Source organism: Elaeis guineensis, chromosome 2 (assembly GCF_000442705.2).
Source record: "Elaeis guineensis isolate ETL-2024a chromosome 2, EG11, whole genome shotgun sequence".
NCBI classification, from domain to species: Eukaryota; Viridiplantae; Streptophyta; class Magnoliopsida; order Arecales; family Arecaceae; genus Elaeis; species Elaeis guineensis.
The window spans coordinates 42,001,883-42,017,004 of NC_025994.2; the positions used below are offsets into that span (position 1 = coordinate 42,001,883).

Below are 15,122 nucleotides of genomic sequence, written 5' to 3' on the forward strand. Positions count from 1 at the left end.
ATAATCTAATTGGCCTGTTGGATCACGAGCACCCTAAAACACTTCTGTTAGGTTATGGGTATTCTAAAACACTTCAACAACGATACGAATACATAAAGTCGCCATATGGTAGGGTAATTTTGTGAGTCATCTTGTGGAAGGGTGGCTTTGTGAGCCATCTTTTCATTGGATGGCTCATGAAGTTGTCCTTCCACATCGCGATTTTCTCTTAACTGACTCATCCCCTCCAACATGACGATTTTTTTTGAATAATATTTTCATAAATATTTTTTAAAAAATATTATTTTTATAAATTATTTTAAAATTAATAATAAATTGATAAAAAAAATTTAAAAATCCCAACAATCTAATGACATGGAAATTATTCGTGCCACTTCTTTATGATTTTTTAAAGAGAGGAAAAGGAGCGACGGACCGGAGACGCACTACCCAAAACACAGAAAATATAAACAACAAAAAGAAAAGCGGCCTGCTTCTAGCCACTTCTGCTGCTCCTCTCCACCGTCCCTGCAACTCCTTTACCAGAACCCCTCCTTACACCTATCATTCTCTTTCCAGAATGCGCTCATCCCACAGCCCTAGACCTTACAACCCCCACTCCTTCTCCTCCTTGCGAGCCAGCCCCTCCCTCATCCTCCTCGCCCTCCTCCTCTTCCTCCTCTTCTATTCCCTTCGCCGTCCCACTCCTCCTTCCCGGAATGCTCTTGCCCATTCGCCAACTGCCCCCGCCGCCCTCTTTCTCTCCCTCTCCCCCTCCGCCAACTCCACCATCGCCTCCCACCTCCGCAACCTCACCCTCCGCCCCCACCTCGCCGGCACTCCCTCCGCCGCCACCGCCGCCACCTACGTCCTCTCCCGCCTCCGCGGCGCTGGCCTCCGCACCTTCACCCGCGACTACACACCTCTTCTCTCCTACCCCGCCGCCGCCTCCCTCGCCCTCCTCCGCCCTGACGGCGCCCTCCTCAAGCCCCTCTCGCTCGCCGAGCCCGCCGATCCCACGGCCGCCGCCGTGCCCCCCTACCACGCCTACGCCCCTTCCGGCGCCACCCTCGCCCCCGCTGTCTACGTGAACTACGGCCGGGAGGAGGACTACCTGGCGCTCGACCGGCTGGGCGTCCGCTTGCGGGGGTGCGTGGCGATCGCGCGGCGTGGAGAGGGGTACCGCGGTGGGGTGGTGGCCCGGGCGGCGGAGAGGGGGGCCGCGGCGATGCTGATCTTCAGGGACTCCGGTGGCGGTGTGGAGCGGGGGATGGTGAGACTGGGCGGGGTGGGGGACCCGCTGACCCCCGGTTGGGCCACCACTGCCTCCGCCGGAGGTGGCAGAGGAGAGAGGCTGGGAGCGGACGACGAGGAGGTCAGGAGGAGGTTCCCCAAGATTCCGTCGATGCCGGTGTCCGCCGCTGTGGCGGTGGAGATCCTCCGGACGCTGGGCGGGCCCAGGGTGCCGCCCAAGTGGAGGAGCGCCCTGTCGCAGGACGAGACCGGGGTCGGCCCGGGCCCCACGCTGGTCAACTTCACGTATAAGGTAAGCTTCACATACCTTATAGCGGATAAAAACAGTTGTTTTGAGCTGTTGCTGCTCTTCACTTTTGACCACTGGGAAGTCCTCTCTTGTTGGTCTCTAAGCAGCTTGCTCCTATGACTTTGATACATAAGTAGACTGTAGTTCAACGCCTCAAGAAATCATGGGCGTCAAAAAAGGGCGTGGTTTTAGCTCCGTCTGGCTCTTGCATTGGGCCCACAAGAATTAGGACTATCAGAAGCAGTTCTATATGACTTTGGATTGGGATGGTGTAAGCGCCAGTTTGATCCACTGGTTGCGAGGGCTGAGTTGATGGATCTCTTGGTGTGGTGGACCCCACTAGAGGAGCGGGAGTGAAGCATTGATTAGATCAGCCACTGTGTTTCAGTTTGTGAAAAATTTCTTGCCTTTCTGTGACTACATTATGGGACTCCACATTAGCTTTCTTAATGAAAAATTTTCCTATTCAGATCTTCCTACTGAATTTTTGAATATTTTTATTTATGATTCCCACAGATGTATTTATACTAGAATGGGTTAGCTTTTCTGATTTACCAAAAAGAAAAGTTTCTTGCCTCTTTGAATAAGAACAAAATGCTCATGAGTCATAGTGCCATTCATTCATGTTGACATATGAATTCCACGCAGAGACACTTCAAATCTTTTAGGTTTCTTGACGTGTCAACTGCTTGGACACTTGGGCACAACGTGACAGTTTAAAACACAACGGCACATCATATAATGAAAGCTGTTGTGACATCGTCATCCCATAGTGGTTCTTGGCACTTGTACCAAACATCGAATTCATCAAACCTTCAAAAATCTTGTCCATTTTATGTGCTTGGAAATATCTGATGTTCGTTGCTGATTGGATATTATAGGCATACATGCATGCATTCTAAGGCATGAAGTTATCAAGTATGATGTGCTGACATGCTGGCTTCTAGGGTCATATTCTTCTGGAATCTACAACACTTGATAATTTGTGCCATCTACCATATAACACTGGTCTCTTGCAGTCTCTATCACAGTGCACATTGTATTTGCATTGTACATTGTTCTAGTACCGTCCACCCACACAGTACTTGGTTCAACCTACACTCTTATACACTAATATTTGGCTATATTTACTTGCAAGTTATTATTTATTATATACACTAATATTTGATAGATAGAAATGAAAAACTGCCTTTTGTTTTATGATGTTTCTTTTCTCAAGGAAGATAGAAAGTTGGCAACAATCCAAAATGTTTTTGGTATGATAAGGGGGAATGAAGAGCCTGATCGGTACGTCATCCTTGGCAACCACAGAGATGCATGGACATTTGGTGCTGTAGACCCCAACAGTGGAACAGCTGCCCTCCTTGATGTTGCTCGCCGTTATGGTACTTTGTTGCAATCAGGTTGGAGGCCTCGAAGGACCATTATCCTATGCAGCTGGGATGCAGAGGAGTTTGGAATGGTGAGTAATGCATGTAGCAAAGAGTGGAGCAAGCCGGCATGAGTAAAACCGAGTGCAACTTTAGAAGCAGATCTGTTTTCTATGCAGCCCAGATGCATATAACTCATGTGAATCAAATTTCTTTATTGATACAAAGGTAAAATTAGCCCAACTATTAGTGCCATGCGCAAACATAGAAATAGCTTAACCAGGCCTTTGAGATTTTGTTCTCCTAGAGTTGGCATGTGTTGCCTTTGAAACAGGTTGGGGTTAATTTTTGTGCTTCTGGGAATCATCATTTATGAACGAAAAGTCAGGTCAAATTCAAACTGAACCTAGTCCAGATGCAACAGCTAACTGCTATGTTTTGGTGCCAAGATGTTCTTTGTTTGTTAAATCTTATTAGGTCAATAATTTGTCTGGTTCAGGGATTGTATTTAACATAGCTCCTTGTGTATACGATCTTAGTCATCATGCTATGGAACACAAGTGGTAGAATAAGTTGCAAGTATAAAATTTGCATGATGCAGTTATGAATGCGTGAACACATCCATGCAGCATTATTTGTGCATATATTTATATGATAAAATCAAAATTCAATTGTAAACACTTGCATATATATGCTGAATCATTCTTCTGCAAGCACACACTGAACATCCAAGTTTTGAGATAATCGAGTTGGACTTAGGTGCTAGATTAAGCTTCTAGTCCAGAAGGCTCGAGTTCAAATCCCACTAGCGCTGCAGCTTGTTCTTTATCTGGAAGAAGTGTATCTTCATCTGATCATGGTGCTTTTTTCAGATTGGATCAACTGAGTGGGTTGAGCAGAACCTTGGAATTTTGTCTTCGAAAGCTGTTGTCTACTTAAATGTTGATTGTGCGGTTCAAGGGCCTGGCTTTTTTGCTGGTGCAACTCCCCAGTTGGACAAGCTATTAGTTGAAGTCACAAAGGAGGTAACATCGAGATGTAGTACTACTAGCTATTTTGTGTTTTAGTGTGATGTTTCTCAAATGAAGATGATGCTGACTAATTTTTCTTGGCAGTATTTTCTAACTCTATCAAAAAAATGAAAAGCTAGAGTATATATGAGAAAAAGATACATCTGCAAGCTTTTCATGGCAAGCTGCTGGCTTTTGACTTAATTTTTGTGACATAGCTGGAACTGATAGTTGAATTACCAACCATTTTCTTGATAAAGATCCAAGTGTTTGTACATTGAGAATGAAACTGGTCCTAGCAGTCAATATTTAGTCAATGTTTGTAGTGGCACATAAATCTACTAAGCATATAAGTCTTTCATGTTCTACGATATGAGATTCCAGTGATTCCATTTCTGAAGTGTTGATTTATCATGTGCTTTTTCAGATTAAAGATCCGGATTTGGAGGGCAAAACTGTCTATCACACATGGGTGGCAATGAACAGTGGCATTATTGTAAGATGTTAAGATTTTAAATTTGTCAATTTTCTTCTACTGAAATCAGTTTATTAAACTTTATGCCAGCATTTTATATACTCGATTGAAAATAAATAAAATTCAGGGGAAAATAATAATCAAATGCTTTAATAAGATTTATCTTGTATGCATCTGAATAAAATATAGATTGTTTACTTTTGCTCATGTGTTTGAATAAAGCAGCAATCCGCCAGCATAAACAATTTCTATATAATGCTTGAAATTGAATTGGTATTTTGTGGTGTCATCGAAATTGTGTGGATGTGGCATGAGAATACCTTGGATCCTTTTTTTTAAGTATAACTTATTTTTCATTATTTGTTGTTTGAATTTGCACACAGAATATGATTCTTCAAGTAACTTCTGCAGATAGAAAGACTTGCTAGAACTGATTCAGATTTCTCTGCATTTTTGCACCATGCTGGAGTTCCTGTGATAGACTTGTACTATGGGAAAGGTATGTCACTTTATGCATAATGTTAGATGACATTTACGGTAGAAGTGTGGAAATTGCTGTTTCAACCATTCTACCAGGGGTTGAGCTTAAGGAACCAATAAATTGGGGAATATCAAGGATAGCATGTTATTATTACATGCTTAATTTTAACTTTGAGGTAGATGCCCTTTGTTCTAAAGAAATTTCTTGTGCATGAATTATGTGTAATTCAGAACACAGGCAGCATTTAGTACAAGCATTTAACTTATTGTATGACAAATATACCTCAAACGGTACCTAGAACTATTTAAGTACTTCAATAGGTAACTGCCAGAACCAAATTGCAGTTATGTGGACTATGAAAATTTTTCTATGGAATTCTTCTCTCCACTTAAGTTTGTAAACCTCATACTTGCATGATTGCGTGACATGCTGGACTAGGTTTCCCAGTATCTCATTTGTTGATATTGTACATCCCTTGTCATTTACTTGTTAGGTTTCTGAGATATGATATATGTTCCATAATCAATCGTGTGGGATATTTGGAAGGAAAAGAATGAATCAGCCAATTAAGAGGAGCATAACTGTTCAGTTTCTTTATCCAATGACATAGGACTCCATAACTTTAAGTGGTGTGAAAGTGGCTTCTTATATATGATATTTTTAAATTTTCTCTGTTATAGTAATGACCAGCAGGCCTCATTAAAACCCTAAAAAGATCATGCTTAAGATTTCACAACGAATTTACCATGATGGTGACTTCGGTGCTGTCATTAATTCAGCCAATGGATGAGATGCTCTGGGAAACTTTTTGGCATGATAAAAAGATGTGAAAAAATGAATTACTGAAATCAAGATTTATTAGCATCACTAAAGATGTCATGTTGAATGGCCAAAACCAATGGAAACCAATCACCTGACAGATTTCTTGTTTGCCATTCTCTTTTTGTTTCCAAGATGTTGCCTTCATTCTTTCCCCTTCAACACTCCTTCCTTTCATTCTTTCGATATGCAATACATTACATCTCTCTAAAAATAGAAAAATATTCTTATATCAACTTTTCGAGGTAAAGCGGGACTTAAAATTTTGGCCTCTTACACATAAATGTGGTTCAAGTGGTAGTGGCTGAATAGTAGCAATCAATTTTGTAGAATTTCCTAAATACGTTGACTGCATGCACATTGAACATAGCATATGCATGAGGCATGCCAATATCCTATTAGCAATTTATGTTTTTAGAGTTGACAATCCAATAATGTGCAAAAATTTTGCTAATTGATAATACCTGCATGCTTGCATGCTTAGGATTTTCTAGGGCTAATATCCATTTCGCAGAGTCATGGATAGATATTAGGACTTTTTTTACCATTATTTTTCATTGACTCTTGTGTCATATGGTTTCTCTTGTTTCTCTTTACTGCTTCTCATTTATTTATTAAGGGCTTGTTTGGATGCTCTTCTAGCTTCTGTATGATATCTACCATGTGAAAGGGAAGGCACTAAGGCCTAATTGATATTGGGAACCATATTGATACATTTCTGGTTCAGTATTGCATGGTCGGTATCTGGGAATCGGTACCGGGCCGAATCACTCGGTACGGGGCGTACCGAATCGGACCGGCCGATCCGGTTCGGCCATTTTTTTCGAAAAAAATACACGAACCACACCGAACCGTCCGGTTCGGCTATTTTTTCCAAAAAAAATCGGTCGGTATGGCTCGGTTTGATACGATTCGGCATTGAATCGAATCGTACTGACAATGGCCTGTGGGGGTGGGGGGTGTGGGGGGGTGTAGTGGGGTTTGGATTGTCATTTAGTGGCATCCCAGATGTTTTCTCTGAGAGAAACCCGAGAGCTCTCTCAGAGAACTGAGCGTTCTCACTTCTTAGGCGTTTGATGACACGAGTCGAAAAAATTAGAAAAAAGAGAAAAAATTCTGTCAAATTACAATACCAGTTTGAGGAGACACTGATTTTCGATCGGAAGTAAGGTAATGTATTATTCTTTTAGTAAATATTTTATTTTTTATATTTTTGTAATTAAAAAAAAGATAAAAATGAAGAAGTAAGAAAATAAGAGAAAATCATACCAAAATTTTGTAATTTTGGTATGATTTGATTATATGTGATAGATCTTTGGAAGATCTATATGATGACACTAAAATCGTTGATTTTCATTAATTATATATTTTTTAAAATAAATTCAAAAAAATATAAAATCAGAGATTTAGAATCATGTTTAGAATGATTCAAGCTACTTGAATCTAATCTTGAATTTTTTTAAAATTTTTAAAATTAAAAAATATTTTTATAATTATTTAAATAATAAAAAAATATAATCAAATAAAAAAAATATGAAATTAGTACTATATTTTAGCTAATTTAGAAATATTATTTGAAGCATATAACATTTTTTTTTGAATTTATGAGTTTTAAAATTATTATTGAATTTTTTTTGAATTTATATATAATATTTTTTTAATAATTATTAAACTGCCGTGTTTTGTTAGACTTGCAGAAATGAGTAAAAAGAAAGATTCAGAGCATGACATCGGTTGAGATCATTAATTATATATTTTTTTAAATATATATATTTATTCATAAAAAAATATTAAAATAATAAATTTTAAAAAAGTATTGTTGGTGCAGAATTCCGTCGATGCCGGATGAAGCTGGAGTCGAGGGGATCACGACCGCCGTCGGGACCTGCAAGGGAAGTCTAAACCGGAGTTGGGGGTGCTCCATCAAGACCCTCCGACGCTCAAGTCAGTACTCTGCTTCAATAGAAATGGAGCACTCGAATGGGATTTTAGCAGAGTTTAGAGATAGTGCTTACAGCTTAGAGGAGAACGTATCTGGACGATCTTTTTTATAGACGGAAGAGCGTAACCGATTGACAGCGACGTCCGTAACTGCCTGGTAGTGGGCCGTTTGGGGCCACGTGGAGTTTGTTACGGAGAGTAGTGGTGTCCATTGTCGCGACTTGCCGGAGAGTGGTGGGGCCACGTGGAGTTTGTTACAGGGAGTGGAGTGGTGTCCGTTGTCGCGATCTGTCAGGGAGTTCGGATTGGACGGCTGAAGCTCGGTTGGGACGTCTGGTGGAGCGAAATAGCTCTCTGTCTCAGCAATCTAAGAGAAGCTCGGATGTTTCTGAGGTTGCTGACGGGTTAACTGTTGTTGGGTGCCTTAGGCGTTGATGCTGCAGACGGAAGTCATCTGCTGTAGAAGTTCGGACGAAAATTTTCTGTTGGAGAAATCCGGCTGGAGTTCGATTATTAGAGAAGTCCGTCTGGAATTTGTCTGATGTAGAAGCTTGTCTGAAGACTGTCCGCTGGAGAAGTCCGGTTGCATGAGGAATCTGGCAGAAGGTCGACCGATAGCAGAATTTGGAAGGCACTATAGAAGGTTGACCGATAGAAGAGTCCGGAAGGCATTGTGGAAGTTCGTCCGCTGGAGAAGTCTGGAGGGAATTTGTCCGTTGGAGGGGTCTGGTTGGCACTGTTGAAGTTCGGTTGGCGTTGTTGAAGGTTGATGGCTGGAGAGGTACAGAAGATACCGGAGACAGTCGGTCACTGTAGAAATCCGGTTGCTGGAGTCCATTCGTTGTAGAAGTTCGTCTGGAATCCAATTCTGTTGTAGAAGTTCGGACGGAGTTTGGTTCTTGTAGGAGTTCGGAAGGAGGCCGCTTACTGTAGAAGCTCGGATGGAGACCGGTTGCCGTAGAAGCCCGGATGGAGATTGCTTATTGTAGAAGCTCGGACGAAGTCCACTTACCGTAGAAACTCGGATGAAGTCCGCTTGCAATAGAAGTTCGGACGGAATTCGCTTACTGTAGAAGTTCGGAAGAAATTCGGAAGGCGGTCGACCACTGTAGAAACTTGGATGGAGTCTGGTTACTGTAGAAGTCCTGCTGCTGGAGGAGCCTGGACATTGACGAAGTCTGGAAGAAGCTCGGAGTAAAGTCGATCGTGACAGGAGGAAGTCTGGAAGAGATTCGGAGAGTAGTCGATCACTATAGAAAATCGGCTGATATGAAGTCCAGAGAGCATTTGGAGCAGTCCGATAGACGACTGAAGGAGCTCATTATCAGAGAAATTTGGAGGGTACGATAGAAATTCGTCAGTTGGAGGAATCTGGAGGACACTGTGGAAGGTCGACTACTAGAGGAGTCCGGATGGTACTGTGGAAGCTCGGACGGTCGGGGGAGTTCAGAAAGACGCCGCACAAGGTCGGAAGTCGGAAGAGTCCTGGGAGGGTTGGCCTCTTACGAACTTCGGCTGGGGTTATTTTATACCCAACACTAGTCCCTCTATTTTCGAGTTCGGATTTTGAATGAAGTACAGAGAAATTTTCACAGTTGAAATTGCCCCTCTTGATTTCCGTACTCGATTGTTTCCAGATATTTTGGCGTTTGGCGCGCCGGTACTGGAGTCTTTTCAAATCGAGGCGATCCGAAAAGATTTTTTCGAAATTTTCGCTGAAGCGTCGCCCCAGGTACGGCGCAATAATGATTCTGTCAGTCGTCAGCCGTCTGCCACGACGAGTGGGACATGCAGTGGTTGTAGGTCGGCCAAAGGAGATCTGCAATCATTATTGCGCCGGACCCTAAGGTCTATTTAAACCCGTCCCCCTCCTTTAGGGGTTTCACCTTATCTGAGATTTTTCTTCGGTCCCCTCTTCTTTCCGAGAGTTTCGTCCTCCTCCAGCGTCCTTCTCGGTTTGAGACGTCCTTCAGGTCGACCTCAATCACCTTTGCTACCCTCCTATACCTCTCGGACCAGCTTAGGTTAGTTCTGGAATCCTTCTTTTTCTTGCTGTTCTTCCATTTTTCCTCCTCTGCATTCCGTCCGTTCATTTTCTCCGCGAGCGTCTTGTTTCTTATTTTTCTCAATTTTATCGGATTTTTTGGGATTTTCATTTGATTCAAAATGTCCTCCAACACTTCCTCCTTTAGCAGTTCTAGAAGTTCGTCAGCTCCATCCCCCCAAAATCCTAGTACTGTAGATGAACCCGTACTTAGGATCGGACCTCGTTCGGTCTTTGTACCAGACACCATTCCCAGCTCTTTGACCTCGGACGAACTCTCGCTGATTAGGATTCAGTACGGGGTTCCTCCGGAGTATGAGCTTGAGCTTCCCGGGCCAACTAACCGGGTTAGCGCCCCTCCCCTGGCCGCTTTTGTTTATACCAGGAAGCCTTCTGCGCCGGGCTTCGACTTCCACTCCCACCTTTTGTTGTTGCTCTTTTTCACTTTTTAAACATTTCTTTAGTTTCTGTAGCGCCGAACTCCTTAGGTTTCTGATAGGATTTCTTTTCCTCTGTCATTTAGCTGAAGTCCGGCCAACTCTTCTCTTGTTTAGAAATTTTTATACCTTTAAGCGTCACCCTTCGGTAAAGGATGGTGGTACTTCTCCCTCCAGTTCGATAGAAAGGGGTTGCTGAAAGGTGCCCCTCTTCTATCCACAACTGGAAGGAGAGGTACTTCTACATCCGATGTCCGACCCTGAGCTGGGGTTGCCCCCCTGGGGCTCCCTGAGGGACTCCGTCTGCCGAGCTTCTAGCCTGGAAAGGGATGACCTTGAAGCCTCCAATAAACTTAAAACTTATCTAGCTCCTCTCCTCCCCGACCTTCTGAAGGAGCAACTTTTATTCAATGTCGGTCTGAGCCCTCTCAACCTGTCGGTATTTTTTCTTTCTCAAGTCATTCGTGCTTCCTCTTTCTCTTATTCTGTTTCTAAGCTGTGCCGATCTTTTTTCATTGCAGACATGGACGCAGACGTAGCTCAGATACTAGCCAAGGGTCTTAAGCCCACAAGAGGAAAGGCACCGCAACTTCTGGGTGGCGAAGAAGGCGAGGGTAGAGGAGACAAGTCGGCCGTGCTTGCCCAGGCGGCCTTGTCGTTGATGCCCCCTCCGACGTCGAGCCCACAGTCCCCCGAGCTTCTTAAGAAGCCTCTGGTCGAGGTTTCCGCTCTAGAGTCTCATCCCGAGGAGGTGCCGGGGGCCGAAAGGAAGAGAAGGAAGAAGATGGTGGTCCGCAAGATCAGCAGCAGCAGGGCTGCCATCGAAAGGTCCAACGGCTCCGAAGAGGATCCGGGGGAGAATCCCTTCAACAACAGGGATTTAATAAAAAGGTTGGTTGACGGGTGCGTTTTGCCCGAGATCGTCCACAGGATCATCCATGTCGATCCTGAACAGCGAGTTTGGGACTCTCTGGGGTCCTTTCTTGAGGTAGGCCGATTTACTTTTTTCTTCCTTTCGCTTCTTCACTTAGTTCATTCCTTAGCTTTCATATTGACTTCCTGACGCTCTTGCAGATTGGACATCAGCTCATCGCCAACATCGAGGCGATGAACAATGCAAAGAAGGAAGCAGCCCAGGCGGAGGAAGGTCGTCAGGCTGAGGCTGCCCGTCTTAAGGAGAAGGTCGCCGAAGTCATGAGTCTCCAAGAGGCGCTCCAGAAGGAGGAACAAACTTCGAAGGATCTGAAGGTGCTTTGGAGGAGGAAAGAAGGAAGGCAGAGGCCGAGGTCTCCAAGCTGAAGGAGCAGATCCGACCCTAGTCTCGGAGGCAAGGGCCCAAGCAGTGGGAGTTCAAGACCTCCTCCGAGATGAGGGATCTGAATATCAAGTTCGGCAGGCCGCCTTTATCAAAGGCTTCGAGCTTTGCCAGGAGAAGGTGGTCGGAAGTTTCCGAACTCGACCTCAGCTTCCTGGATGAAGCGTCCGACGATGAAGCCGACCTTCCGAAGCTGCTGCCGGTCTCCCTCCAGCGGGACCTCTTCAACTGCCGCAGCTGCCGTGACCGACCTTCCGGGGCCGTCGAGCTCTCCACTTCTGCTCCAGAGGTCCGAGACCTCTAATTTTGACTTTTCCTTTGTTACAACTTTTTTTTCTCTTTTCTTGTACTTAAGAATTATTCAATCAATGAAATCGGATTCCTCTTTACAGGAGCTCCTTTTTCTCCTTCTACTTCTTTTTCTCTTTTTTTTCTTGCAATGATTTGCGTTGTGACGCTCTTGTTTCCTGACAACAGTGCCCTACCGAAGCTCTTCCCCTACCGCAGGGGATTCCTTTGAAGTCTATGATCCGGGATCTGAGAAGGAAAGTTCGTCACCTAACGAAGAAATCAAAGAAGATGGACGACGAACTTCACAGACTGAGGAAGAGCCATTCGGAAGCCACCGTGGAGGTTACTCACCTTCGGAACCTCCACAAAAAGGACTTCATGGACTACAGCCGGAAGAAGGCCAACTTCGAGAAGGAGCTTGAGGAACTCCAGAAACGCGCCAGCGATCGATCTTGGACTCAGGCCTCCAAGATCAGCTCCCTCGAGGTCGAGTTGGCGGCCGCACGGGAAAAGATCGGCAATTGGAAGGGAGCTCGTCCTGGCTTCCAACTCAGGCTGACTACGGTGGGACTGGTCGAAGAAATTCTCCGACCTCCAGAAGCAGCTACAGGACGCCGAGACGAATTACAACACTTCCGAGTCGGCTGGTGTGGGCAAATAGACAACTACAGAAGGAGGCTCAAGATGGCGACTGACAGGTTGCTCGCCTTCAGAAGCAGTTGTCCGAAAGAGCCCAGGCCGTTTCGGTTCAAGCTCCGACGAGCTCCGATCCTTGAGGGGGACCATGGAAGAACTGTCCGTAGCCCTTGGGAAGGAGAAGGCCGAACTGCACGGTTGAAAATTCAGCTGCCTATGAGCAGCAGGGGTCAAGGATGCAGAAGCGGAGTCCAAAGTTCTGAGGAAGAGGCTTCGAGAATCGGAGGGCGAAAGCCGGTGGTTTCACCAAATGTATCGGGAGATGCTGTTAAGAAAGAAGGAACTGGAAGAAGAAGTTGAGAACTTAAAGCAATCCCTGATAATGGCTGGAACCGAGAGTTCGAAGTCAGAAGAAGCCGAGCTTCCTTAGAGCTTCTTTTACCTTTTGTTCCATGTATTCTTTTCTTTTCTTGTTGTTTTTTTTTTGGCTTCAAAGGCTTTTGTAATGCTCTCTTTACTAATGAAATGAAAAGAATTTTCTCATTACTTGTCTATTCTTGCTCTGAGTTGTCGTTTACCGAGCTTCTCTTGTCTTTTGTCTTATTCGATGTCGACGTTGTTTGAAGGTTCCTGATCATCGCCGCGTTGATTCATCCTTTTTGTTCATGACCGAAGGTCTTTTCGAGGCCATTGAATTTGACGCTTCTCCTGGTGTTCGAGCTTGGGGCTCGAACTTCTCGTTACTTTGAGGAAGTCTATTTTTCCTGCTAGTGTTGGGTTCTCCCTTAGAGATGAGGATTTTTGACAAGATTTTCTTCCTCATTGAGATGAGGTCCCTTGTGTCTTAGATGTAGTTCGTTTTTTCCTTATCTCTGGCGTAGCTCGTCGCTTTCTCTTTTTCTCTCTCTTTTTTTTTAATGTTTGGGCGAGGGTTTTCCTCTGCTCCTAACGGGATTGTAGGGGTGTAGAGGAGCCGTTGAGGAGGCTTTTCCCTCATCCAGTCTTAAACGACCAGATCTTCATTTGTGTCAGACGAGGTTCTCTCCTGTTCCTGACACAGTCAATTTCAGCTCATGTTAGGACGAAGTTTTCTCCTGTTCCTAACAGGGCTGTGGGGGCACATAAGGGCCGTTCGAGGGCCTCTCCCCATCCGGTCTCTTAATAACCGGGTCTTCGACTTTGCTCATGTTAGGACGAGGTTCTCCTCCTGTTCCTACATGGCTGTGGGGCGCATAAGGGCCGTTGCGAGGGCCTCTCCCCCATCCGTCTCTTAATAACGGGTCTTCGACTTTGCTCATGTTAGGACGAGGTTCTCCTCCTGTTCCTAACATGACTGTGGGGACGCATAAGGGCCGTTGCGAGGGCCTCTCTCCCCATCCGGTCTCTTAATAACCAGGTCTTCGACTTTGCTCATGTTAGGACGAGGTTCTCCTCCTGTTCCTAACATGGCTGTGGGGGCGCATAAGGGCCGTTGCGAGGGCCTCTCCCCCATCCGGTCTCTAAATAATCGGACCTTCGTTTGTGTCGGGAAGGTTCTCCTCTTGTTCCTGACACGCTTAGTTTCGATTGTCTGAAGGAGCTACTCCCTGTCGTTATAAGCTATGCCAAAAGAAAAGAAATGCGAATATGAAACTTTTATTTAAGGCAAAGTTATCGGTAATACATTCGTAAATTTTTCGAATTCCATGATCGCGGAAGGTCCGCTCCTCCGAGCTCTTTTAGATAGTATGTTCCGGGCCGGACTACCTCCTGACTTCATACGGGCCTTCCTAGTTTGGGGCAAGTTTCCTTGGTTCTAAGGTTGTGAAACAGCGGCTCGCCGAAGTACTAAGTGCCTCGCTCTGAAGGCTTTGCTCTTGACCCGGGAGTTGTAGTAGCGGGCTGCTTTCTGCTTGTAGGCTGTCATCCGAATTGAGTTGTCTCCCGCTTCTTCTAACAAGTCGAGGTTGGCCTTGAGATCCTGTGAGTTGCGCTGTTCGTCGAATGCCACGACTCGCACCGACGGAAGCTTGAGTTCAATCGGGATAACGGCTTCTGTTCCGAAGGCTAAGGCAAAGGGGGTCTCTCCCGTGGGCAGTCTTTGGGTAGTTCGGTATGCCCATAACACATGATAAAGCTCGTCTGTCCAAGTTCCCTTTGCTTTTTCAAGTCTCGCCTTGATTCCTTGCAACAGAGTCCTGTTAGTCACCTAGGCTTCGTCGTTTCCTGCGGATGGGCTACTGACGTGAAGTTATGGGAGATGTTTAAGTCCTCACAAAATTCAGCAAATCTTGCTCCAACAAATTGTCGCCCATTATTAGTAATGAGAGTTATGGGTAAAGTCGAACCTACAAACGATTGACTTCTAGACGAAATCCTGCACTTTAGCTTCTGTAATTTTCGCCAAAGGTTCGGTTTCGATCCATTTGGTGAGGTAGTCAATTGCCACCAGGAAGAACTTCCGCTCCCGGACATCATGGGAAAAGGTTCAAGGATATCCATCTCCCATTGTGCAAACGGCCATGGGGCACTCAAGGGTGTAAGTTTGGAGGCGGGCTGTCTTTGGATATTCGCATATCTCTGACACCGATCACACTTTCTGACATATTCAATGGAGTCGTGGTACATTGTAGGCCAGTAATAACCTTGTCGGAGCAGTTTGTGGAATAAAGATCTGGCCCCTAGGTGACTTCCGCAGACTCTTCATGTACCTCCCACAAGGCAAAGTCGGCTTCAGAAGGTCGGAGATATTTCAGGAGGAGCAAAGAGTACGATCTCTTGTACAGCTTGCCCTCATAAAGG

At 45.0% G+C, this 15,122-nt stretch overlaps 1 protein-coding gene across 2 annotated transcripts in view; it reads left to right on the forward strand.

Annotated features, from left to right (window-relative positions):
* Nucleotides 1–444: 444 nt before the first annotated feature.
* The window catches only part of LOC105034543 (probable glutamate carboxypeptidase VP8), a 55,285-nt gene continuing 40,607 nt past the window's right edge, over nt 445–15,122 (forward strand). The window contains exons 1-5 of one of the 2 annotated variants that reach the window (XM_010909754.4): nt 450–1,525; nt 2,742–2,984; nt 3,765–3,917; nt 4,330–4,398; nt 4,789–4,876. In XM_010909754.4, coding sequence (XP_010908056.1) covers nt 560–1,525; nt 2,742–2,984; nt 3,765–3,917; nt 4,330–4,398; nt 4,789–4,876 — 1,519 coding nt within the window. In that variant the 5' untranslated portion in view covers nt 450–559. Of the gene's footprint in view, nt 1,526–2,741; nt 2,985–3,764; nt 3,918–4,329; nt 4,399–4,788; nt 4,877–15,122 lie in introns of both variants that reach the window. The other variant, XM_010909756.4, reaches the window with a different exon arrangement.